This window comes from Jaculus jaculus, chromosome 1, assembly GCF_020740685.1.
Source record: "Jaculus jaculus isolate mJacJac1 chromosome 1, mJacJac1.mat.Y.cur, whole genome shotgun sequence".
Classification (NCBI taxonomy): Eukaryota; Metazoa; Chordata; class Mammalia; order Rodentia; family Dipodidae; genus Jaculus; species Jaculus jaculus.
The window spans coordinates 232110328-232136433 of NC_059102.1; the positions used below are offsets into that span (position 1 = coordinate 232110328).

At 44.1% G+C, this 26106-nt stretch overlaps 1 protein-coding gene across 2 annotated transcripts; it reads right to left on the bottom strand.

Moving 5' to 3' along the window:
- Positions 1-235: 235 nt before the first annotated feature.
- Positions 236-25781, bottom strand: Siah1 (siah E3 ubiquitin protein ligase 1). Of its 2 annotated transcripts, none has more exons than XM_045142293.1 (2): positions 25673-25781; positions 236-2157 (listed from the first exon to the last, which is right to left on the bottom strand). In XM_045142293.1, exon 2 carries the CDS (start codon positions 2153-2155, stop codon positions 1307-1309), a length of 849 nt encoding a protein of 282 aa, XP_044998228.1. In that variant the 5' UTR covers positions 2156-2157; positions 25673-25781; the 3' UTR covers positions 236-1306. The 2 variants fall into 2 exon arrangements, with proteins under 2 accessions (XP_044998228.1, XP_044998230.1); XM_045142295.1 differs by lacking the exon at positions 25673-25781 and adding an exon at positions 25251-25323.
- Positions 25782-26106: the final 325 nt, after the last annotated feature.

Sequence of the window (26106 nt, forward strand, 5' to 3'; positions counted from 1 at the left end):
CGTATATATGCCTCTGTCGCAAATAAATATTTTGAAAAAGAAAAATAACTTAAAAACCCTACCTGGAAGGAAAAAAAAATCAAATTGAAGGGGTATATATTCAGCCTTCTGCTGTGCTTCTGAACAAAACAACCACCCCACTTCAAATGATGACACAGGTCTCTGCCATATAATAGATGACAGCAAATTAACTTTAGAGTTGACCAAAACCTACAGCTGACACAGACACATCAAATTTTTGAATTTGCCAGATAATCTTTTAATGAGAATTATAAAAGACCAAAAACATTTTTTTTTTGCAAACTGCCTTTTTAAACAAATTATTTGCTTTAATTACAAATACTGTATATAAGGATGCTTTCTTTGCAAAACCAATAAATATAAGAACAAATTTTAAGCATGTGATTTGTCCAAGACATTTAAAAGGAAGGGGGGTGTTGATTTTTGTTCAGTATGTATATAAATCAGTTTACTCCCTAACCTAACCTTTCAAAGAACAAGCCTGAAGGTATGACTTACATGGAAGAGTAAGCAAATAAGGGAGTGAAAACAAGACCATCTTAGAGCTGCTTCAAATTGCCCTGATGTTACCTTTCTTTTCTGGAATTCTTATCTTCACAATAAGGCTCATTTTAAAATAATTCTAACTGATTAATAAGGGGAAAAGTATGTACCGAACACAAATTTTGATATAAACAATTATGCATATCAAAAAGACACTAACTTAAAAGGTACAAAAAAGTGAGAAAACCCTGAATTACAGAAAAGAAAAATCAAATTTATTTAATGAAAAACTAGAATAAAAATTAGCAAATACACACAACAGAAAAACACAGCAGCACTATGTATGGACTCACAAAGGGGAGAGCGGTGGTCCACGACCACGCAGATGGCTTGTCAGTTAAGGGGAAAAAACCAAACACACACACACACACACACACACACACACACACACATACACGCGCATACGCGCCAAAAAGAAAAATTATTTCCAACAATACAATCAACCTACAACAAACACAAAGTTCAGAAATATTTTACAATGCTTCCTTTCTTAATACAAAAGATGCCCCTCTTGGGTGTATATATATATATTTTTTCAGTGGTTTACTGTTGAATTATTTTTAAATATATTAGTGTTACTACATGCAACTGTTTCCTGTATTTAACAGCCTTTCTTTTCTGTTACCTTCATGTGTCTAGCTTCTACCTACCAAGAGTTTTAGGTTGGCAAGCAGATGGTGCTTTATTTTGTGTGAAATTGAATGCAAGTTTTAAACACTGGCCAAAATGTTTGATTGCCATTTCAACACATGGAAATAGTTACATTGATGCCTAAGTTGCCATTTTCTGCAAAGAGCTGTGCAATGCTGGTGTCAAAGACTAGGCAGTCACTATTCATAATGGCTGTAGCAATTCCCTCGTGAATCGATCGAGGAGTCGCTTCCCAAGTCAATCGCCGTCTATGACCATTTAGCTCAAGTCGATAAGCAAAATTTTCAGCTTGCTTGCGGGTTCCTATCAGCTGTACAATTGCGAAGAACTGCTGGTGACCATCATACTTTTCTTGTTTCTCCAAGACTAACATGAAATGAAAGCCAAAACAAGACTGCATCATCACCCAGTCAACAGCACCAGGAAGATTAATGTCTGTAGCGAGGAAAACTATGTCTTCTCCCTGTAGGGTGGTAATGGATTTGTGCTGATGCATCAGGTGGGGCATGACAGCATCCAAAGAGCCTTGCCATTTACAGGAAGCACCAGGGCATGGGCAGGAATAAGGCCTAAACTCACACAGCTCTTCATGGTCTGCTTTTTCTGTGTGTGGTAGAGTTATTTCACATCCAGAAGAGGCGTATTTACAAGGGAAAAGTACTGAATTGGCCACTTTCTCCATAGCCAAGTTGCGAATGGATCCCAGTGGGCCCCGGCAAGTTGGACAACACGTGAGTTTTGGGCGACAGTTGCTGCAAACAAGATGGCCACTCTGACATTGAAGAATGGGTGGCAACACATAGTCAAAGCAGACGGGACACTCAAAAAGACTTGCCAAGTCATTGTTGGATGCAGTTGTGCCAGTCAGAGCAGGCACCCTCTGGGATGGTGGACACTTAGATGTGCCAGTGGGTAATGCTGTAGCAGTCTGACGGCTCATTTCTGTAATAAAAAATAAAGAATAAGAAATAAGACAGAAAAACTGTAACAACTATAACATTTTATAATGTTTACATACCAGAAATACTTTTAAAATTTCACACAAAATTTATTGTGAGAAAAAGAAGGAAAATAAATAAAGCTATATGGCAAAACATAAGTTATACTAAATATGAATTATTAGCTCTTTTCAAAATGTTCCAAAGCATATACCCTTTGTAAAAACAAAAGAAAAAGAAAAAAATGTATTAAAATTTTCTTTGGAGCAAAAAAACAGAATGAGAAATTTTGGCCAGGCGTGGTGACACACACCTTTAATCCTAGCACTTGGTAGACAAAGTTTGAGGCCAGCCTGGAACACAGTGAGACCCTGCCTGGGATGGAGGGGGAGGGGGAGAAATGCTAAAATGTAAACTGAAAGACACTGTATAAGAACCTTAAATACCAGAAAATCCATTTTGAGTGGACCGTGTTCCTCCCAGAGGACCTACTATCATATACTTCTTTCCAATTCTTAGCCAGCTGTAGACTGCTTTAGGAAATTACAGGTAAAGTCCTACGTAGGTTTATGTAATACTGACTTTGATCCACTCTTCTTAGAAGTGAACAGCATCCTCTATAGAAGTACATTCTGGGAATGGGGCTCTGGGAATTACAGAGAGAGAAAATGTGGCCACCCCATTATTCACCTTCACCTAGTAAATTTTCTCACAAACCAGTTTTTTCAGTGTCCACCTCAAAGGTCAGGGAGATGGGAGAAATGGAGAACCATCCTTAAATAGAAGTTGTTATTCTAACAACTAATAGGGTGGTAGTTTGATTCAGGTGTCCCCCATAAACTTAGGTGTTCTGAATGCTAGGTTCCCAGCTGATGAAGTATTGGGAATTAACGCCTCCTAGAAGCAATGTATTGTTGAGGGTAGACTTATGGTAGTATAGTCAGTGTCCCTTGCCAGTGTTTGGCACACTCTCCTGTTCCTGTTGTCCATCTGATGATGGCCGGGGTGGGGGGGGTGCATTGTCCATCCTCTGCTCATGCCATCGTTTTCCCCTGCCATCATGATGCTTCCCCTCAAACCTGTAAGCCAAAGTAAACCTTTTTTCCCCAAAAGCTGCTCTTGGTCAGGTGACTTCTGTCAGCAATGCTAATATGACTGCAACATCGCTCTACACTACTTCCATTTTACAATACAAATCGATATACATGGAGAAAATGGAGTTGGAAAAAGTTTTAAAAAAATGAGTGAAGGGCTGGAGAGATGGCTTAGCGGTTGAGCGCTTGCCTGTGAAGCCTGAGGACCCCGGTTCAAGGCTCGGTTCCCCAAGTCCCACGTTAGCCAGATGCACAAGGGGGCGCACGCGTCTGGAGTTCGTTTGCAGTGGCTGGAAGCCCTGGCGTGCCCATTCTCTCTCTCTCCCTCTGTCTGTCTTTCTCTCTTGTGTCTGTCGCTCTCAAATAAATAAATAAATAAATAATGAACAAAAAAAAATTTAAAAAAAAATGAGTGAAGCTAAAACCATCACGGAGACACAAACACTAAGTGGCACACTCTGTGTGGTTTACCAGTGTGGTAGTTTGAATAGATGGCCCCCCAGTAAATTCAGTGCTTTATTAGTTTGTAGCTTGTATCTGAAGCCACCTGGCTGGAGAAGGTGTTACGGGCGGTCCAGCCCTAAGGTGTGGTGGTGGGTTTGAAATTCTATTCTAAAGATATGCAAAGTGCCTAGTTCCACCTGGAGTTCCTGAAATATGCTGTATGGCTTTTGGGGCTTGTGACTTCTTGCTGTTTGGACCTGGGAAGGCAGGCCAGCTTCTGCCATCATAGAACTTCCCCTGGATCTGTAAACTTCAATAATTCCCTTCCTCCATAACTATGCCTGGTCTAGAAGTCCATCTCAGCAAACCTGAAGCTGTCTGTTACAACTAGTACAGCTGAAACATTCACCACCAAAATTACCAACATGACATAAATAAATGTCAGTGGGAAGAAAGGATCAACTGGTGAGAATGTAAGCCAAATAAGCCCCTTCCCCAGGAATCAGCCTCTACTGAAATATGGCATGCCATTGCTTTTCCTGGAAGTTCACAGATCAGTGTCCTAAGAGTGCAACTATTTCTAAACAAAAATAAAGCCTCAAAATTTAATGCTTTCCCTTAATTACAATCAATCTGTTACAAAGAAATTCATTGGTGGCAACAAATGTGACCAGGTGAATACAATTTGGGTATCTAAAGGAACATTTGGGTATCTAAAGGAACATTTGGGTATCTAAAGGAACAATGTAAAGTACAAAGGGCAGGAGACCCTTGGGTTACACACACACACACACACACACACACACACACACACACACACACAAAATCAAAATTCTACCACCATGTCTCAGGCACATAATATGGACTTAGAAGTCCTGTGTAATCCAGGTGTCCTCGCAAAAGGGCTATCAAAAGTATTTTCAGGGGCTGGAGAGATAGCTTGGCGGTTAAGGCGTTTGCCTGCAAAGCCAAAGGATCCTGGTTTGATTCTCCAGGACCCACATAAGCCAGATGTACAAGGGGGCGCACACATCTAGAGTTTATCTGCAGTGGCTAGAGGCCCTGGTGCGCTCATTCTCTCTCTCCCTCCCATCTCTCTCTCTACCTCTTTCACTCAAATAAATAAGTAAATTTTATATATTTTTAAGAGAACACCCAGGCTCGAATACCCAGTACCCACATAAGCCTGCTATGCAAGGTGGCATATGTATCTGGAATTTGTTTGCAGTGGCTTGAGGCCCTAGTGTGCCAACAATTCTCTTCCTCAAATAAATATGTAAATATTATTTTTAAAAAATATTCTTGTGTAATCGTTTCCCTGAGTAACTTCTTTATATAAATAATCATCTATCCATTTAGGTCATTTGTAATACAATTGGTTTGGCATTGGCAAAACATGTCTGTTGCTCCCTGTCCATTCCAACAGTAAAGCAGTTCCTTGAACACAATGGTCAAGCTACCAATGCCTTTCATATTACTAACCCAGCTACTATTCTCACCAAAGGGCAATAAGCTGAGCTGTATTTCACACTATATAGTCCCTAAGCAAGAAATATATCCATGCAAGGTGTGAAAAACAAATGAAATATGGCCAGTATTTCTTGTGAATAGAGATAGTATAGTAGAAAAATATTGCTAAAAAGTTAGAAAGGTAGAATGTAGCTCCATCTTGAGCCAGGAATCTCAACCAAACAGCGGCCCTGCAACAAGAAACCAAGAAGAAACATGCCGAAGTCATAACTCCAGTTTGATTTAAATAGAAAATATAGCATCTTAAGTGAAACCTCACTGCAAACCTATGAAGGAGATAACTATGCAATAGCCATCCCCTAAACCACAGTCCACTGATTCACAGCTTTTGTTTCATTCATTCATTTTCCTTTGTGGCCCATACCTTTTTTCTTCTTTACCCTAGCCACTGACAAACATGTGAACAGACCCCTCCCCCCAAGAGTACAGAAAGGGTAGGGGCTTCCCTGGTCATGAAAAAGGAGACAGCATACTACCCTTGCCCCAGCCACAAGTACAGCGTGTAACAGAAGGCCCTCCTATACTCCTGAGTATCAAAGGCTCCAGGTTGCATCAGAGGCTATGCACATCCAGTTCACTCCTTAAATGTGCCAACCACTCTAGAGGCAGCTTGATAAAGGCCTCAGTCCCCAGGAGTGCCACACCTCAATTCAATTCTCCTGTATCTCCAAAACTAGGAGCTAACATTAAACTGTCCTCCACTGAGCCCAGCTCTTCAATCTCTCCAGCCTGTCTTTCCCTTGTCTATACTTCGAGAGCCTTGCAGAGCCAAGGGGATGGCTGGAAAGCCAATGTGCCAGTCTCTGCTGGGCATGCTCCAAAGTCCCATTGCCATGGGAGATGGGGCCCAGTGATAGGGCAGAGTTCTACCTTAAATCTCGCCCACCAGCCCAGCACATCCCACCTGCCAGCTTGGGAACAAACTCCAGAGGGTCTCACCACTCCCAACAGTTTTAAGTCTGTATATATTTTCATGTTTTTTTTTTCTTTTGTTTTTTCGAGGTAGGGTCTCACTCTAGGTCAGACTGACCTGGAATTCACTATGTACTGTCAGGGTGGCCTGAGTCACAGCAATGCTCCTACCTCTGCCTCCCAAGTGCTGGGATTAAAGGCATGCCCCACCATGTCCGGCTCTTGGGAATATTTTCTATCATGGTGATGTCTTACCTAAGAGCTGCAAAGGGATTCTGGGAGATGTGCAGCCAGAAAAAGCATTCTTCCCAACATAGGTTACACTTTCCAAGCTAATCTTGTGAACTAGTTTTCATGGAGTAAAACACTGTCCCTACCTAATTCATCCATAACTAACCAGGGCTCAACGACCAATTTCTTCCATTCTAACTCACGTCCCCTCTTTGGTTGGCAGCATATTTTAGTTATCTGACAGAGATAAAGAGGGAACGAGCAAGCGAGAGGGAGAGAGAATGGGTGGGCTGGGGCTTCCAGCCACTGCAGATGAACTCTAGACTCATGTGTCCCCTTGTGTATCTGGCTAACATGGGTCCTGGGGAATTGAACCAAGGTCCTTTGGCTTTGCAGGCAAATGCTTTAACCACTAAGCCATCCCTCCAGCCCTGGCAGCATATTTTAAATTGCTCTTTCCTCTGTAGTGAGAGTAGTAGGCACAATGAAGACACATTCAACTTGTGTTCTACCTCCAAACTGAGGTGATGTTCTCTTCCCACTCTGGGAAAGCTATCTTAAATGTCCTCATTAAACTAGAGAAGCTTGTTTTGCTTTTAAACAGCATTACCCTTGACCCATAAAGTCCTGTGAGTCTCAGGCTTACACTGTGTCAGCTAAAGCTTCAAAGGTCTAACCTGTCATTACATCACCCTTTAAACACAGCCTAGAACTGGCAGTGAGTGAACTGAACCCTGAGTGGTAGATTACCCATCTTGAGCCACTTCATCACTCCCCAGCTTTGTCAATCACAACACTCACTTCATCCTCATTGTAATGAGGCTATACAAAACTTCCTCAGGAACAGAAAATAACTGCAAGCATACTGACAAATATGTCACTGTATTTTATATAGTCTAATGTGTATTAATTCTAGATAGACTAAGTTTTCTAGAGCAGACTTCAAATATTTTAGGCAGAGAAACTCAAACACAATTGAGAGAACCCAAATGCCTAAATCAAGCAAAGGGAAAGAAGAGTATCCACAAGCAAAACACAGTGCTTGCCAAACCCCTCAAAAAATGGTAAGGAGGCTTGCAGCACTCCGCACAAAATCCTCAAAAAATGAGTCAAACAGTAACTGGAAGAGTTCTGGGGTCATACCTAGGGTCTATCATTCAGTAAATATACGAACTATAAAACAGGTAGTCCAAGTCCCAAACATTTGGCTTTTGTCTGGATTAAGTGAGATTAGTGATTTATGTACACTATAGGTGGTACATATTCCAGAACAATTATAAATATTTACCTGAGATTTTAGCTAATTGCCAGAGGTCAGCAACTAAGTTAAGAGACCAAGAAATTGTGTGTTCTGTACACATTCTAGAAGATAGCCTAAGTAAAGATGATCAACTGCCATTTTAACTGGTTTTTAGCACAGTGTATCTTTATTATTAACTAACACATTTATTGACATTGGCTTTATGAAGAGCTAAAAATTTCACAAAAATTATAATTAATCAAGAGTGTTCTGTGGCCGACATTCTCAGCATCTCAAGCCAGTTTAGTAGCAAGCTTAAATAGATGCCATCTAAACAAAACATTTTAGTTTTAGCCTTTAATGTTATCTTTGTATTTTCAGCTCAGTCACTGCTTTGCAACATTAGCATACCAACAAAAAGGAATTAGCATCAAACTTGTTCTCAATCTCACATGGCAACCTTTGTTTATTTTTATAAATACTTAAAATATGGAGAAATATGGTCAGAAAAAAGCAAGTTATAAAGCACACACATGAGCAAAGTGAAATCGAGAAGTCTGAACTGTTCAATGGTGAGATGCTGGTGATGCTTTAACTTTTTCCTTTGATAGAACAGAGAAACTGAGTTATAAAAATGAGACTGCCTAGCATTTGGGAGGCAGAGGTAGGAGGAGTGCTTCAAGTTCAAGGCCATCCTGAGATGACATAGTGAAATCCAGATCAGCCTTGGCTAGAGTGAGACACTACCTCGGAAAAAACAAAAAAAGGAGGGAGGAAAGGGAGAGGGAGGGAGGGAGGGAGGGAGGGAGGGAGGGGAAGGGAGGGTGGGAGAGAGAGGGAGAGGGAGGGAAGGCGGGAGAGAGTGCAACTGCCAAACAAGGTGGTGAACGCCTTTAATCCCAGCACTTGCAGAGACGTAGGAGGAGCCATGAGTTTGAGGCCACCCTGAAACTACATAGTGAATTCCAGATCATCCTGAGCTAGAGTGAGACCCTACCTTGGAAAAAAAAAAAAAAAGAGAGAGAGAGAGACTGGGTAGGCTGGAGATGACTTAGTGGTTAAGGCGCTTGCCTGAGAAGCCTAAGGACCCAAGTTCTATTCTCCAACCCATGTAATAAGCCAGATGCATATGGTGGCACATGCCACTGGAGTTCTTTTGCAGTGGCTAGGGGCCCTAGCGCACCCTCCCTCCCTTGCTCTCTCTCTCTCTCTCATGCATGTGTGCAAGCACACGCTCTCTCAAATAAAGAAATAAAATATTTTTATCTATATTTATTTATTTGAGAGAGAGAATAAGAGAATGGGTGCACCAGGGCCTCCAGCCACTGCAAACAAACTCCAGATGCATGTACCACTTTGTGCATCTGGCTTATGTGGGTGCTGGGGAATCAAACCATGGTCCTTTGGCTCTGTAAGCAAGCACTTTAACTGCTAAGCCATCTCTCCAGCCCAAGAAATAAAATATTTTAAAACATAAGTCTGGGTGGCCTGGAAAATGGCATAGTAGTTAAGACGCTAGCCTGTGACGCCTAAGGACCCAGGTTCTGTTCCCCAGTACCCACATAAGCCAGATGCACGAGTACATGCATGCGTCTGGAGTTGGTTTATGGTGACTAGAGCCTTGGCACATCCATTCTCCATCTGCCTCTCTTATCTCTCAAATAAATAAATAAAATATTTTTTTAATCCGCCTGGAAGCTGCAGAGATGGCTCAGTCGTTAAGGCTCTTGCCTCCAGAGCCTAACAATCTGGGTTTGATTTCCCCAGTACCCATGACTACTGAACAAAATGGCCAGCCTTCTGAATGTTTTTACAAGTCCCCAGGTATTGTCAATGCTGTTCGCATGCAGGCCCACTGAGTAGCAAGACTTAAAGAACTAAGAAAGGGAAATAAATTGTGAGAGAAAACAAAAGGTAGTACCCTCAAACACTAAGGAATTTAAGAAGAAAGGTATATAAAAACTCACATGTACATCAACCTAGCTGTTCCTATGTATTCCTTATGACACTGTCTACAAAGAATGGACAAACATGATCAAAGTATGCTGCTGAGTTCTATGAGCTATCCAAGCAAATTATCAAACCAGCAAAGAGAGTCCTGTGAACTCTAACTGGTATCCAGCCAAAATTTATTGTTGGTCAGAAGTTCAGACCACAACTTGAGAGTTAGGACTGATATCTGAAGGGCAGATTAGAGCTTCAGTGAAAGTGTAAAACTAAATTATAGGACATCTAGTTGGTGCTGGCTGGGAAATCCTTTCCATTTCTGAGGTTAAGTGTTCTTGGCAGCAAATAACAACAAAAAAAGACATTCCTCCCACATACCACCACCACATGCAACAAAATACAAATAACTATAAATCATACAAAAAGTAAATTAGTCAAAGTCATGGCACAACCTAGACCATATGGAGGTGACTTCTGCAAATGCAACCTTAGAGATATGACTAAGATGCCCTCACACTAAAGGAAAAAGGGAGTGTTGTGTAAGGTTAACTCTTAAGTATGACTAATGAGAAGTGGGATAGATGGTGAATGGAAAACCCAAACCTTTTTTTCCTTTTCTTCTTCCCTCCATCACTTCCTTCTTATGGTGGTCTGAATCAGACAGCCTTCATAAATTGGTGTTTTGAATGCTTGGTCCCCAGCTGGTAAGTTTGGAACGCGGAGCCCTGCTGAAGGTGGTACGTTTCTAGGAGTGGGACTTAGGGGTTATTATAACCAAGTTTCCCCCTTGCCAGAGCCAGGTTCACTCTTTCTGCTGTTTCTGCTGTGGTAGGAGATGATGTCCAGCACCTGCTCCTTCTCAGGACTATAACCCAAAATAAACCCTTTACTTCCACCAACTGCTTCTGGCTAGATGTTTTGTCCCAGCAATGAGACTATAACTGTAAACCTTCCCCAGGCCCCTCCTTTTCTTCCTTCTACCCTCCTCCCTCCCTCTGGGACAAAGTCTCATGTAACCTAGGCTGGCTGGCCTAGAACTCATATAGTCAAGGATGACTCTAAACTTTTTTAACTTTCTTCTGTATTTTATATTTATGTATTTTTATTTATATTACTTGATTGATTGATTGATTGATGGAGAGAATGAGCAAGCAAGGCCTCTTGCCCTTGCAAATGAATTGCAGATGCATGTGCCACTTTGTGCATCAGGCTTTAGGTCAGTACAGGGAAACTGAAACCCCACCAACAGACTTTGCAAGCAATCACCTTTAAGCATTCAGCCATCTGTTTATCCACTGAACCCCCCCCCCCGTGCCCTTTTTAATGTGTATACACACCAGAGCCCCTTGTTGCGGCAAATGAGCACACCAGACACTTGTGCAGCTTTTTGTGTCCAGCTTACATGAGTGGCTTGGGAATTAACCTGAGCTAGCTACAAGCAAGTGCTTTTAACCACTGAACCATCTTCCCAGCCCCTCTTTCTTTAGATAATAATCCAGTAAACAGGAAAAGGCTGAATGACCCAACAAACAGAGCAAAATGTGTTGGTATGGATCAACACACCCAGGTAAAATAGTTTTCCTTTCTTTTGTTAAAGTGCAAAGGATTGAACCCAGGACTTTGAACATATTAATCAAGTACTCTATCACTGACCTACATCCCCAGCCTTAAAAGAAATCTAAAAGAAATTTAATGTTTATCTTCCCATTTTAATTAAAAAGCAGGATAGAAACAGTATTAATGTATTGTGAATCACCTGAAGCCACTTGTTTAGTCATCTAACTTAATGGCCCTATTCACATTATGATCACTGCCATACTCCAATTACCTTAGGGTAAAGAGGAAAAGGGAGACTGCTAACATGCAAACAAGTGAGCCAAAGTCCAATGGCAACATCATTCTGTCACAGAAGCACGTATCAGTTAGCAGAAAATACTGCCAGGGGTGGTGGTGCACACCTTTAATCCCAGCACTAGGGAGGCAGAGGACACCCTGAGACTGACTACATAGTGAATTCCAGGTCAGCCTGGGCTAGAGTGAGACCCTACCTCAAAAAAACAAAAGAAAAAAAGAAAAAGAAAAAAGGCAAGCAATCAACAAAAAAAAAGTATGCCTTCCTCAGGTCCAGTAACTTGTACATCCAAGGGACTCTTAGACATCACTACTAAAGGGATGGCTAAAACTCAAATCATTGCCAGCGTCTCTCCATCCTAGCATTCTGCTTTGCAACTAATGACAATTCCATCTTTCCAATAACAGACAAAAGGCCTAAAGGGAAGAGAAAGGAAGGGAGAAGAGTACTTAATAGGTTGGTATTGTATGTATGTAAGTAAAAGAATAGATTAATGGGGTTGAAAAGGCCCAAAGTGAAGTCAGGGGAAGAGACTGAGTAAAGGAAAGGTGGAGGGAGGACTAATCAAAATCTAAGAGGATGCAAATAAATCATATGAAATCCTCAGGTTTCAGACAATGGAACACTCAGGAGCCATAGATTATTAAAAAATTTTCAGTGCCAGGGATGGGGTATCTTCCAATGGCTTGTTGGCCAGGGAGGTCCCTGATGCCCCCAAAACATTATAGGCCATTGCCAAGGCCCTTGGTTTCCCACCAGGAATAGATGCTAAGACCCTATTGCTGAAGATTCCACATACTTGGACTGCAAGGCCACTGAGAAATCCTACTGGAACTGAACTGATAACCTCCTCCATGTAGACCAGCTGACAGAAAGCTGGAAGAAGCCATTCTACATGTAGGTCAATGGGATGAAGAGATACCACCAGTGAAGATACTCAACAGTGGACACTGCAAGCCTTATAATTGGCCAGCCAGGCCAAATGAGCCAACAGGTACAATAGTGGCACGTCTGTCATAGTGGATACCAACTGCCCTCTAATTGGACTGGAGGCCTGCTCCATGGGAGGGAATACATCCCTGATACTGAAAACTTAAAACAGGGGGTAGTCATGAGCCCTAGGGGTGTAACATCTGCTGATGTCTGGAAAAATGTATATACTATGCTTATCAAACTGCCCAGTAAGCACTTCTCTTAATATTCATACCTTTATATTAATGCTACTCTCACTTTGGGTAGAGAATCTTCTCTTTTCAGATGGCAGTGACCTTGGGATGAAAGAGAAGGTATCATAGTGCTGGAAAGAAGTGACTGGAATACTGAGTAACATCTCAATCACACCTTCCAAGGCTCAGAGTCCAATGCAGAAGAGGTGGTGGAAAGCATTTAAGAGCCAAAGGAAGGGTAGGACTCCTTACAACATGCTCCCTCCAGACATAAAATAGCCTGGATATCCATGACCTCATAGTGCCTGACAATACCTACACAAGACCATCAAAGGAGAGGAAAAGAACATGACATGAAAAGAGAGACTGATTGAGATGGGGATATGATGGAAAATGGAATTTCAAAGGGGAAAGTGGGGGGGGGGATTACCATGGGATATTTTTTATAATCATAGAAAATGTTAATAAAATTTGAGGGAGGGCTGGAGAGATGGCTTAGCAGTTAAGCGCTTGCCTGTGAAGCCTAAGGACCTCTGTTCGAGGTTGGGTTCCCAGGTCCCACGTTAGCCAGATGCACAAGGGGGCGCTCGCGTCTGGAGTTCGTTTGCAGAGGCTGGAAGCCCTGGCGCGCCCATTCTCTCTCTCTCCCTCTATCTGTCTTTCTCTCTGTGTCTGACGCCCTCAAATAAATAAATAAATAATGAACAAAAAATATTTATAAAATTTGAGGGGAAAAAAAGGCCTAAAGGTCAACTTTCATTCTCTCATACACAAGCTAAAACAGGAAGCTTATTCCTCCCTTAAAGATAAATGCAGAATCCAATCATTCTTCAGCACCTCTACACTACTATCATCTAGTCCAAATCATTAACCTTTCATTCTTTCACAGTATCTTCCTACCTAGGTTCCCTATTCCATCTTGGTTTCCCACCCTCACCCCTAGTACGCTCTGAGAGCAGCAATCTGACTAATCCAGTTCAAATTTACAGCACATTATGCCACTCCACTGCTCTACAGCCACCACTGGCTGTTGATCTGAGAATAAGACATGAAATTCTATAAAAGCACCATAAACTGGTTAAATGGTTAAAGGTACTTGTTGTAAAGCCTTCCTGGCCTTGGTAGGATTCCCTAGCACCCAGGTAAAGAAGACACAAAGTGACAAAAGACTCAGCAGACTGACAGACACACACACAATTTTTTTGAGAGCCCATTAGGCCTTATACAGTAAGATGTGTTCTCAATATTCTATTGCCCACTCTTCTTTTCCCTCACCCATTGCACTGTCCTTGTTCTGTAACAATGCTAAGATGTTCCTTTGCCCTTCATCTGACTAGCCATGTGACTAACTCCCTCCCTTGCTTCCTTCCTTCAAATCTCAAACACTGGCACACAGCAAAAACTCTATAAATATTTGTTAGATGGATAAATATAAAGCAGAAGAGCTTTTGAACAGCAACATCCAATGCTAAGACGCAACACAGTGATGGTTTTCACATTCGAAAAGACCCAGGTTCGATTCCCCAGTACCCACACAAACCACATGCACAAAGGGGCATATGTATCTGGAGTTTGTTTGCAGTGGCTAGACGCCCTGGCGTGCCCATTCTCTCTACATCTGTCTTCTCTTTCTCTCTCTGCTTGCAAATAAATAAAATAATCTACAACAACAACAACAGAAGACAAGCTGGGTGTGGTGGTACACGCCTTTAATCCCAGCACTCAGGAGGCAGAGGTAGGAGGATCACCATGAGTTCAAGGTCACCTTGAGACTATATAGTGAGTTGCAGGTCAGCCTGGGCTAGATAGAGTCAAACCCTACCTCAAAAAACAAACAAAACAGAAGGCTAAACTCAGAATGGTAAAGGCAATCCTAAAGATAATAACTTTATGTTAGAAGTTTTGCTTCTGAAATTCCCTATAGAGGGTGCTGAGTAAGATTATGTGAGGTCCTCAGTGTAGACTTGTATAGCACTATGTAGTCTCAGGGTGGCCTTGAACTCATAGTGATCCTCCTACTTCTGTCTCTCTGGTGCTGGGATTAAAGGTGGGTACCACCACACCCAGCTTTCCTTTTTTCTTTTTAAAAATATTTTGTTTGCTTCTTTATTTGGGAGAAAGAGAAGGAGATAGGAGAGAAAAAGAATGGGTGTGCCCGGGCCTCTAGTCACTGCAAACAAATTCCACATGCATGTACCACCTTGTGTTTCTGTTTATGTGGGTAAGGGGGAATTAAACTCAGGTCATTAGGGTTTGCAGGCAAGCACCTTAACCATTAACTCATCTCTCCATCCCTCCTACAGATTCTTTTTTTAAAATATTTTATTTTTACTTATCATCTAATATTTGGGAGCATATCCCCTTTCCTCCTGTTTAGGTTCTCCACTTGTCTGTCTCTCTCTACTTATACCTCTAGCATGCCACAGCATATTCACTGTCATACTATAAAAAAAAATCACTGGGGAAGCCAGGCATGGTGGCACACAGCTCTAATCCCAGCACTCCGGAGGCAGAGGTAGGAGGATCACTGTGAGTTCAAGGCCACCCTGAGACTACATAGTGAATTTCAGGTCAGCCTGGGCTAGAGTGAAACCCTACCTCAAAAAAAAAAAACAATCTCACTGGGCATGGCGGTGTACGTCTTTGGTCCCAGCACTTGGAAGGGAGAGGTAGGATAGCCGAGACTTCAAAGGCCACCATAGTGAATTCCAGCTCAGCCTGGGCCAGAGTGAGACCACCCTCCCTTGAGGCTTCACCTATCCTACCTTTACAAAAGACAATAGGAGAGGCTTGGGAGATGGCTCAGCAGTTAAGGTACTTGGCTGCAAAGCTTAATGACCCAGGGTTCAATTCCCCAGTACCCACGTAAGAGCCAGATGCACCATGTGGCACATGCATTCAGAGTTTGAAGCAGCTGGAGGCCCTGGTGTGTCTATTTCTTTCTCCCTCCCTCTCCTTGCAAATGAAAACTTAAAATTAAAATGGGAGCCACTAAAGCCAACTACTTTATCTTCCCACCATCAGGACTATAAAAGCTAATTTACCAACTTCTTCCCTCTCCTTAGAAAGGACTCTACCTGGTCCTCTCACTTCTAAACACCGTACTTCCTCCCCTTTTATACCATTCCCTCCAGCAAACACACACACACCAATATCTCCATCAGGCTTCCATGCCACTGCATGCTCCACATCTGCCTTCTGACACTGAAGTATTTCAGATATTTCACAGACATCTTGAATTTCACTGCTATGCTCTCTATTCACCCCACCAGTCTTTTTCATCTTGTCAACTGGCACCATGATCCACAAAGTTGCTCCAGCCAGAACCCAATTCTTTCTTCTTTCCCTACTTCTCTTATCTAATCTATCAGCAAGTCCTGTGAACTCAAATGTCCAAAATGTATCCCATATCTATCTACTTCACCTTCACTGCCACTTTAATCAAGGTCACAATCAGCTAACCCAAGTTAAAGAAACAGCCTTCTAATCAATCAAGCCTCTAAACAGTTAAGTCAATCTTTTAAAAAAAAAAAAATGACAAAATTGAAGCCGGTAGGAGGATCACTACAAGTTTGAGGCCACCCTGAGACTACATAGTAAATTCCAGGTCAGCCTGGACTAGAGTGGAACCCTACCTCGAAAAACAAAACAAAATACAAAAAAATGACAGAATTGAGTTGGAGAGAGATGGCTTAGCAGTTAAGGCACTTGCCTACAAAGCCAAAGGATCCAGGTTCAATTCCCCAGCACCCATGTAATACAGATGCATAAGGTGGTGCATGCATCTGAGTTCATTTGCAGTGGCTGGAGGCGCCCATTCTCTCTCTCTCAAAAGCATAAATAAAAGAGCTGAACGTGGTGGCACACACCTTTAATCCCAGCACTCAGGAGACTGTGAGTTAGAGGCCACCCTGAGACTACATAGTTAATTCCAGGTCAGCCTGGACCAGAGTGAGACCCTACCTGGAAAAAAATAAAATAAGTAAATATAAAAATTTTTTAATGACAGAATTATATTGACCAACTTGTAAGGAAACCCTTTTAGGAGTTTTCTAGTACTCTTGAAATTCACATTCCTTGTGGCTCAGTGGTTAAAGGCACTTGCTTAAAAAGCCTGAAAACCCAGATTCAGTTCTCCAATACCCACATAAAACCAGACACACCTGGGTCCTTAGGCTTTGCAAACAAGCACCTTAACCACTAAGCCATCTCTCTACCCTTAAATTCTTTCTATATCAGGCAATGTGTTTTGTTGTTATTGTTTTGAGGCAGTGTCTCACTCTAAGCCTGGGCTGACCTAAGGGCTGGGATTATGAGGATGACACTGAACATTGATGCAATGTGTGTGTGTGTGTGTGTGTGGTGCATGTGTGTGTGTGGGGGGGGGTCTTTTATTATTTATTTTGGTTTTCCAAGGTACAGTCTCACTCTAGCCCAGGCTGACCTGGAATTCACTATGGAGTCTTAGGGTGGCCTCAAACTCATAGCGATCCTACTACCTCTGCCTCCCAAGTGCTGGGATTAAAGGCATGTGCCACCACACCCGGCTGTTTTATTTATTTGCAAGCAGAGAAAGAGGAGAGACCAGACAGAAAGAATAAGTACACGAGGGCCTCCAGCTGCTACAAATGAATTCCAAATGCATGCACCACTTTATGCATCTGACTTTACATGAGTACCTGCGAATCAAACTGAGGTTGTCAGGCTTTGCAGGCAAGTGCCTTAACGGGTGAACAATCTCTCCAGGCCAGCAATGTGTTTTTTAAATGTAAAAGCAGTGTCTCTGCTCAAGGATCTTAAAGTCACAAACACAACTGGCAGGTGATAGGGCTAAAGACACATCCAGGTGTGACTCCTAATGCTCACTCAATAACAAAACTTCAGGGGGAAAAGGTTTAGAGGTTAGGTCATGTGCCAAAGCAGCACAGACAGACATTGGAGAGACTGAATACAATCATGAGCAATGACAGAAATAAGAAAGTCCAGTGTTCAAGGAACAGAAAAAAATCTAACGAATAGATAGGGCAAAGTTGAAATGTTGGTGATAAGCTTGGAAAAGTGTATTAAGGTTAGTATCAAGGTAGCAGTCATTCAATAATGATTTACTGAATACCAACTATATGCCAAAAATAGTGCTAAACTCTAGCCAACAGGTGAACAAGGCCAAGTCTCTTAGAGATAACAGTATTTTTTTGGAAGGCAATGAACTATAGAAAACTAACAATACAATGTTTTGGCTGGGTGTGGTGGCACACACCTTTAATCCTGGGGGGGAGGGTAGAGGTAGGATGACTGACCCATGAGTTGAGGCCATCCTGAGAGTACACAGGGCATTCCAGATCAGCCTGGGCTAGAGTGAGACCCTATCTCAAAAACAAAAAAATAATAATAACAATAATGAGCTTATTAGAATTTAGTAAGAGAGGGACTTGGAAATACTTATTCCAAAAAGGAAGGCAAGCAAGAAGAGATGCCAGCTCAGGCAAGGTTCTGTATTTACTAAACATCAAGGAACTGGGGCTACACAGTGAAGAGCTTTTAAGTCACATGGATATACATCCCCCCTAAGAATGACCAAAAAAACCAGGCATGGTGGCACACACCTTTAATCCCAGCACTCGGGAGGCAGTGGCAGGAGGATCGTCGTGAGTTAGAGGCCACCCTGAGACTCCATAACGAATTCTAGGTCAGCCTGGGCTAGAGTGAAACCCCACCTTGAAAAACATCCCCCCAAAAGACCAAATATTCAGGAACTCCTGAGATGCTCAGTGGGTACCACAAGCATGAGGGCCTGAGACCCTGAGTTTGATTCTCCAGCACCCACAAAAACAGTTGGACATGGCCATGGATGCCTGCAACCCTAATCTCTTGTGGAAACAGAAACTCTGGATTCAGAGAAGACTCTGTCTTAAGGAAACACAGATGAATAATGGAGCAGGACACCCAACATTCTCATCTAACCTCTCTGTACACATAGAAACACACGCGCGCGCGCGCACACACACACACACACACACACACACACAGAGTCAAAATCCAAAACAATGACATCACCAACTGCTACAAAGATATGGAGCAAAAGGAACTCCCATTCACTGCTGGTAAGAATGCAGAATGGTACAGCCCTTTTGGAAGGCATACCTTAACCATAGGCAGCAGCAATGCAATACTAGATACTTACCCAAAGAAACTGAAAGCCTGCACATAGATGCTAATAGCAGCTTTATTTATAACTGCTAAAACTTGAAAGCAACCAAGATTCTCTTCAATAATTAAATAAGTCATGATACATCTAGACAATGTAGCATTATTTTGCATTAAAAAGAAATGTGCTATGTAGTCATGAAAAGAGATGGAGGAAACTTTAATACACACTCTTTAGTGAAAAAAAGTCAATCTGAAAAGGCTACACTCAGCAAAAAGGTAAAACTAAAGTGATAGTGAACAGATCAGTTGTTGGGGAAATAAACAGATAAAGCACAGATGATTTTTAGAACAATGAAACTACTCCAGTAATCCTATGTCATATATTTACTCAAATCCCTAAAATGTATACCAATGAAGGCCAGGCGTGCTGGCACACACCTTTTAATCCCACATTCAGGGGTCAGGCGTAGGAGGAGCACCATGCCATGAATTCAAGGCCACCCTGAGAATACATAGTGAATTTCAGGTCAGCCTGGCTACAGCCAGACCCTACCTCACCTGGGGCATTGGAGGGGGTAATAGTATACCAATGAAAATGATTCCTAATAGACTTTTGAGTACAAATGATATGTCCATGTAGGCTCCTGACTTGAACAAATGTTCTGCTCTGGTAAGGAGTGTTCAGGTAGCAGGGACTAAACAGGAAATTTCTGTGCCTTCTGCTCAGTCTTGCTATGAACCTAAAACTGCTCTTAAAACTAAGAAATGCTTGGTGGTATATATCTATAATTTCCAGGCCCTTCTGGAACCTAGAGAGACAAGAAAAGGGAAAGGAGTTCACTTTTTAAAAAAAAGTTCAGGCTTCGGGCTAGAGAGATGGCTTGGCAGTTAAGCGCTTACCTGTCAAGCCTAAGGACCCTGGTTCAAGGCTTGATTCCCCAGGACCCACATTAGCCAGATGCACAAGGGGCGCATGCGTCTGGAGTTCCTTTGCAGTGGCTAGAGGCTCTGGCGTGCCCATTCTCTATCTATCTATCTGCCCTTTCTCTCTCTGTCTGTTGCTCTCAAAAAAAAAAAAAAAAAAAAAAAAAGTTCAGGCTTCATGGTACAAACCTGAGATCTCAGCACACTCAGGAGGCAGAGGTAGAAGGATCATAGTGAGTGCAAGGCCAGACTCAGACTACAGAGCGAGTTCCAGAACACCCTGGGCTAGAGTGAGACCCTACCTCAAGGAAAAGAAAAAGACTGCAGAAGAAAATAAAAGCATCTAGCATACATTGAAGAAAGATATCTGAGTGCCGGGCATGGTGACACAGGCCTTTAATCCCAGCACTCGGGAGCCAGAGGTAGGAGGAACTCATGAGTTCTGGGATTACATAGTAAATTCCAGGTCAGCCTGGGCTAGAGACCCTACCTGGAAAAGCAAAAAAAAAAAAGTGTTACACAGTGGTACGGTACATAGACCCATAGAGAATTCCAAGCCAGGCCAGGATCCTGTCTCAATGAACCTAGGATGAGGTGGGAGGAGGGGGGAAAAAAGGAGAAAGAAAGAAATGGAAGAGAGAAAGGAGGATACACTAAAAGATTACCACTGGGCTGGAGAGATGGCTTAACAGTTAAGGCACTTGCCTACAAAGCCAAAGGACCCAGGTTCAATTCCCTAGTACCCATGTAAGCCAGAAGCATAAGGTGGAGCATGAGTCTGGAGTTCCTTTGCAGTGGCTAGGGGCAATAGCACACCCATCCTCATTCTCTTTCTGCTTCTTTCTCAAATAAAATTAAATTAAAAACAATAAATAAATAAATATTACCAGTAGCTGCATTTATTGGGAAAAAAAAAAAAGAGCAAGGCATGGTGGCACACACCTTTAATCCCAGCACTGGGGAGGCAGAGGTAGGAAAATTGCCGTGAGTTCAAGGCCACCCTGAGAATACTGAGTTAATTCCAGGCCAGCCTAGGCTAGAGTGGGACCCTACTTCGGAAAAAAAAAGAGAGAGCGAGCGAGTGAGCAAGCAGAGGCCCATGCTTATTTAACATCCCAGCACTTGGGAGGCCAAGACAGACCATGAGTTCATGGCCAGCAAGCACGGTTTATATACTGAGCTCAGGACAGCCTGAACTAGAGTGAGACCCTGTCTCAAAGAAAAATAAAAACAGGGCTGGAGAGATAGATGGCTTAGCGGTTAAGGTATCTGCCTGCAAAGCCAAAAGATCCCAGTTCAATTCTCCAGGACACACGTAAGCCAGATGCACAAAGGGGCGCAGGCATCTGGAGTTCGTTTGCACTGGCTAGAGGCCCTGGTACGTCCATATTCTCTCTCTCTCAAATAAAAAAAGAAAAAGAAAAAGAAAACCAGGGCTGGGAAGATGGCTCAGCATTTAAAGGTGCTTGCTTGTTACGTAAAGCAAGCTGCACAAAACAGTACATGTGTCTGGAATTCCTTTGCACAAGGCCCTGATATGCCCAAACACACACTTTCTCTTTCCCTCTCTCACATATTAAATTAATACAAAAAAATATTTAAAACAGACAAAGTTTTTGAGGGGTTGGGAAGATGGTTCAGCAGTTAAAGACTCCTACTTGCAAAGCCTGCAGGCCCAGATCCAATTCTCCAGTCACCCAAGTAAAGCAGAATAAGCATTCAATTGCAGCAACCAGAGACACTGCCATACACACACACACTTTTTTTTTATTAAGTTCTTCGGATGTGGTGGTACATGCCTTTAATCCCGCATATTAGGAGGCTGAGGTAGGAGAATCCTAAATCCCAGGTGAACCTAGGCTAGAGTGAAACTCTGCCTTAGGAGCAGGGGAAGTGGGAAGTTGAAGTTTTCTTATATATTTGCCTGGAAGTGAGCTCTGTACCAAAAATATCCAGAAGTTTAAATGTTTACAAATTACAGACAGGCGTGGTGGTGCACGCCTTTAATCTCAGCATTCAGGAAAATAAGGTAGGAGGATCATCTTGAGTTCTAGGCCAGCCTGGGGCTACAGAGTGAGTTCCATGACAGCCTCGACTAGACCCTACCTCAACCCCCCACCAAAAAAAAAAACAACTGTGTGAATCAACTGCTGCTATAACATACAGTGTAGGGAGCTGGGCCATGGTGGTGGGTGCCTACAATCCCAGCACTTGGGAGGCAGAGGTAGAAGGATCACTGTGAGTTTGAGACCAGCCTGGGACTACAAAGTGAATTCCAGGTCAGCCTGTGCTAGATTAGAGACCCCCCCTTGGGGAAAAAAATGTATGCAGTAACTTAAAACTTTGTAAAATTACAACTTACATTGTTACCTTTATTATTTAAGACTGGTTTTCAAAACACCTTATTCAACTGAAAATAAAATCCTCCTCTACTGGCATAGCTAGGTATTTCATGTGTTAATTTTAATTTTTTAAGATTTATTTAATTTAATTAATTTATTTGCAAGCAGAGAGAGAGAGAGTGATGTGCCAGGGCCTCTAGCCACTGGAAACGAACTCCAAATGCATGTACCACTTTGTGCACGTGGCTTACACAGGTACTAGGGAATTTAACCTGGGTCCTTAGGCTTTGCAGGCAAGTGCCTTAACTGCTAAGCCATCTCTTCAAGCCCTGTTGTTCTTTCTGAAAAGACAAGGTCTTTAGCGCAGGCTAGCCTCAAACAATCCTCCTGCACTAGCCTCCCAAGTGCTGGGATTAGAGTCAAGTAATGGGGCTAGCCTTCTGGTATAAGAATTTCCTAAAGATCAGGAGGCAGAGGTAGGAGGATCACTGTGAGTTCAAGGCTACCCTGAGACTACCATAGTGAATTCTAGGTCAGCTGACTTAGAGTGAGACCCTACCTCAAAAAAAAAGAAAGAAAGAAAAGAAAAGAAGAAAAAGAAAAAGAAAAAGGAAGGGAAAATCCCAATGCAAGGGGCAGGATATCTCCCAGTGAGTTATTGATCAGCCCCCCAACCAATATTGCCACTGGTCTAGGTTGCCCACCAAGGGGCAGGATATCTCCCAGTGAGTTATTGATCAGCCCCCCAACAGTACTGCCAATGGTCTAGGTTGCCCACCAAGGGGCAGCCCCACCCCCCAACCAATATTGCCACTGGTCTAGGTTGTCCACTAAGGGAAGGATATCTCCCAACGAGTGATTAAACAGCTCCCCCCTAAACAATATTGCCACTGGTCTACCCACCAAGGGGCAGGATATCTCCCAGTGAGACATTAGTCAGCCCCCCAAACAATATTACCACTGGTCTAGGTTGCCCACCAAGGGGCAGGATATCTCCCAGCAAGATATTATCAGCGCCCCACCCCAAACAACATTGCCACTGGTCTAGGTTGCCCACCAAGGGACAGGATATCTCCCAGTGAGTTATTAATCAGTTCCTCCAAACAATATTGCCATTGGTCTAGGATGCCCACCAAATGTGATGGTAAGACTCTATTGCTTAAGACATCACATGCTTCTATCACAGGACACAGAGAAATCATGCTGGATACGAGTTGCAAGCTTCCTCCCTGACGGCTATCATAAGCAGACCACTAGGGAAAAGAGTCACCAAGGGTCTTACTCAGTGGGAGGGGGATATGAGACAGTAATGTGGATGAATATGATCAAAATACATTATATACAAGTATGAAATTTCAAAGTTAATTGAAAACTAAAATATTTAAAAATACTTTTGCTAAACCATGTTGGAAAGGCGTGAAAGGGGCCATTTAGGACCATTTTGTACAATGCATACAGAAAAAAATTTGAGGGGCTGGAGAAATGGCTTAAAGGCACTTGCTTACACAGCCTGACAGCATGGGTTTGATTCCCCAGTACCTATGTAAAGGCAGATGCACAGTGGCGCATGCGTCCGGAGTTCCTTTGCAGTGGTAGGAGGCCCTAGCCAACCCATACTCTCCCTCAAATAAATAAAATAGTTTTTTAAAAAAATTGGCCAAACATAACTTAAGGAAAATTTCTGGACAGAAATGCAACTAACCTATACAGGTTACATTAATCTATTTCTTTGTTGAAATATCCAGAATGAAAAGGTATACAACCAATTTATGTAATCCATTTTATGTCTCAAAATCAGTGACAATATTGTCGAACAGCTAACCAAAATCCTCTCCACCGCAGGTACCAATCTCCAACAAAGTTACTATTTGCTATTCCACATGTCTCATCACACTTGCTCTTCAAAAACTTTCAAGAGACAGTGACACCGTGGATACCTAAGACTAATTAAAGGAACTCACTGTCCTACTTTTCCAAGTTAGGTTAGGCCTTTGAATGTGAAGTGATCCATAAATCTAAAACTCCTAAAAGGAAACCTCATTTTAATCTATTTGATTTTCTAAACTCTAAACTTCCTAAAGTCTATCCATTCACATCTATCACTGAATTTCCAAAACACCATCATTTTAGAAGGCAAGTCTATGGTCATCTCCTTTTTTTTTTTTTTTTTTTTTGGTTATTCGAGGTAGGGTCTCACTCTAGCCCAGGCTGGAATTTACTATGTAGTCTCAGAGTGGCCTCAAACTCAAACTCACAGCGATCCTCTTACCTCTGCCTCCCAAGTGCAGGGAATTAAAATCAAATCATGCGCCACCACACCGGTTAAATCTTTTTTTTTTTTTTAACAACAAAACCCAAGTACTAAGAATTTATGTGACTTCAAATTTTTGATCTATGTACTTCCAACACATCCAAGCCAAGATAATCTATTAAACCACTGCCTTAGCATTTACTGAACACTCCCTATGGGCGAGTGCTCCAAGCCCTTCAACTCTTCATCGCATCAGTTCTCAACAAAGCTTGAAGTTACTCTCATTACACCCATTTCATAGATTAGGAAAATGATGCACCGAGAAGTTGGGTATCTTGCCCAAGGTCACAAACCGGTGGGGCAGGATTTGCATCAAAGTAGGCAAGTCAGACTTCAGAGCCCCGTGTTCCCAACATTCAGCTGCTTTAGAGTTACCAATTTACCCTTGACAGCAGCTTATCAAGAACTGATAAATGTTCCATGCTTGGAATGGGGCAGTCGGATCCCTATTCATGGTTTTCGATGACTCTGACAGGCTGGTTCCCCCCCCCACCCCAGAACAAATGTGACTTTTCCATCAGAGCAAACAAATTCTACATCTTTCCAGGAACCGAAAGACATGCATGCACGGGGGGGGGGGGGGGGGGGGTAATAATAATCCTGTGCACCGCGGTGCACCGGGTGACGTACATGTCCTAAGTTACACATCTGGAAGAGTCAAGAAAGGATTCCACCCCCCCCCCCAAAGTCTCGGGCCAACGAAGCAGGCTGGACGGCCAGATAGCTCCAAATGCCCGGTGATCCGTTCACGCGTTCCCCTCCCTAATGACATAAACAAGGGAGGAGGCTGCATTCTTCCCCGGCACGAGGGAGGCTCGGGCCCGGGAGAGGAAGCCAGGTAGCGCCCCGGGGACCACGGCCGCCGCCCGCCCGCTCCGGGGGCCGACGAGCGGAGGCCGAGCGCGGCCGGGGCCCCCCGGGAACCCAGGGGCCAGCGCGGCGCGCACCCGGGCTGACCTCCGCCATGTTGGCCGCACACCGGGACCCTCCATAACAAAGGCGGCACGAGGGCGCCGGGGTGCCTCCCGCCGGGCCCGCCTCCCGGGGACGCGGACGGGGACGCAGAGCCGGGCCGCCGCCGAGGCCTTCCTCCGACCCGCCGCCCGCGCTCACCCTTCCGCGGCGCCGCCCGGCCCGGGGGAAACCCGGCGTGGGGGGAGCGGGGGCGGCCGGCTCCCGGCGGCGGGGAGGGGCGGGGGCGGGCCGCGCCGCGGAGCTCGGGCCGAGACAAAGACGCCGCCGTACCGGGGCCGCCCGCGCGACGACCCCCGCGGCTCCCCCGCCCGCCCGCCCGCCCGCCGTTCCCGGGCCCGGGCCCCCCTCCTCCCCGCGGGAGCCCCTCGCCGCCGGCTCCTCCCTCCAGGCCGGGCCCTACTTACCTGTGGGCGGAGAGCGCGCCGCGGACCCCGGTCCCGGCTCAAACGCGCCCCGTCGCCAATCCCCGCCGCCGCGGGCAGCGCCCCCGTGTCTTCGCCGCGTCCAGACCGACGGGACACTCCGGGCCGCCGCCGCCGCCGCTCGAGAGCGCGCCCCGCCACGGCCGCCGCGGCTGCCCCCCCTAAGCCGCCGCCGCCGCCGCCGCCTCGCGCGTCCGCGAGCCCGCCGCGCGCTCCCGCTAAATACCACACACTGCGGCGGCCGCCATGAGGAGGCGCGGGCGCGCGCGCAGGCTGCCCGGGCTGGGCGGGGCTTCCCGCGGCCGCGCAGGCGCACACGGTACCGCGCGGCCGGCGAGGGCGGCTCGCGCGCACGTCGCGGTACCGGTTCCTCTCGGCTGACGGTTGGTCGTCGCACGCCTCGGTTACGCAGCCCC

Coding starts and splice junctions, on each gene's coding strand:
- Siah1 (XM_045142293.1), bottom strand. CDS start 2,155: ATGAGCCGTCAGACTGCTACAGCATTACCCACTGGCACATCTAAGTGT.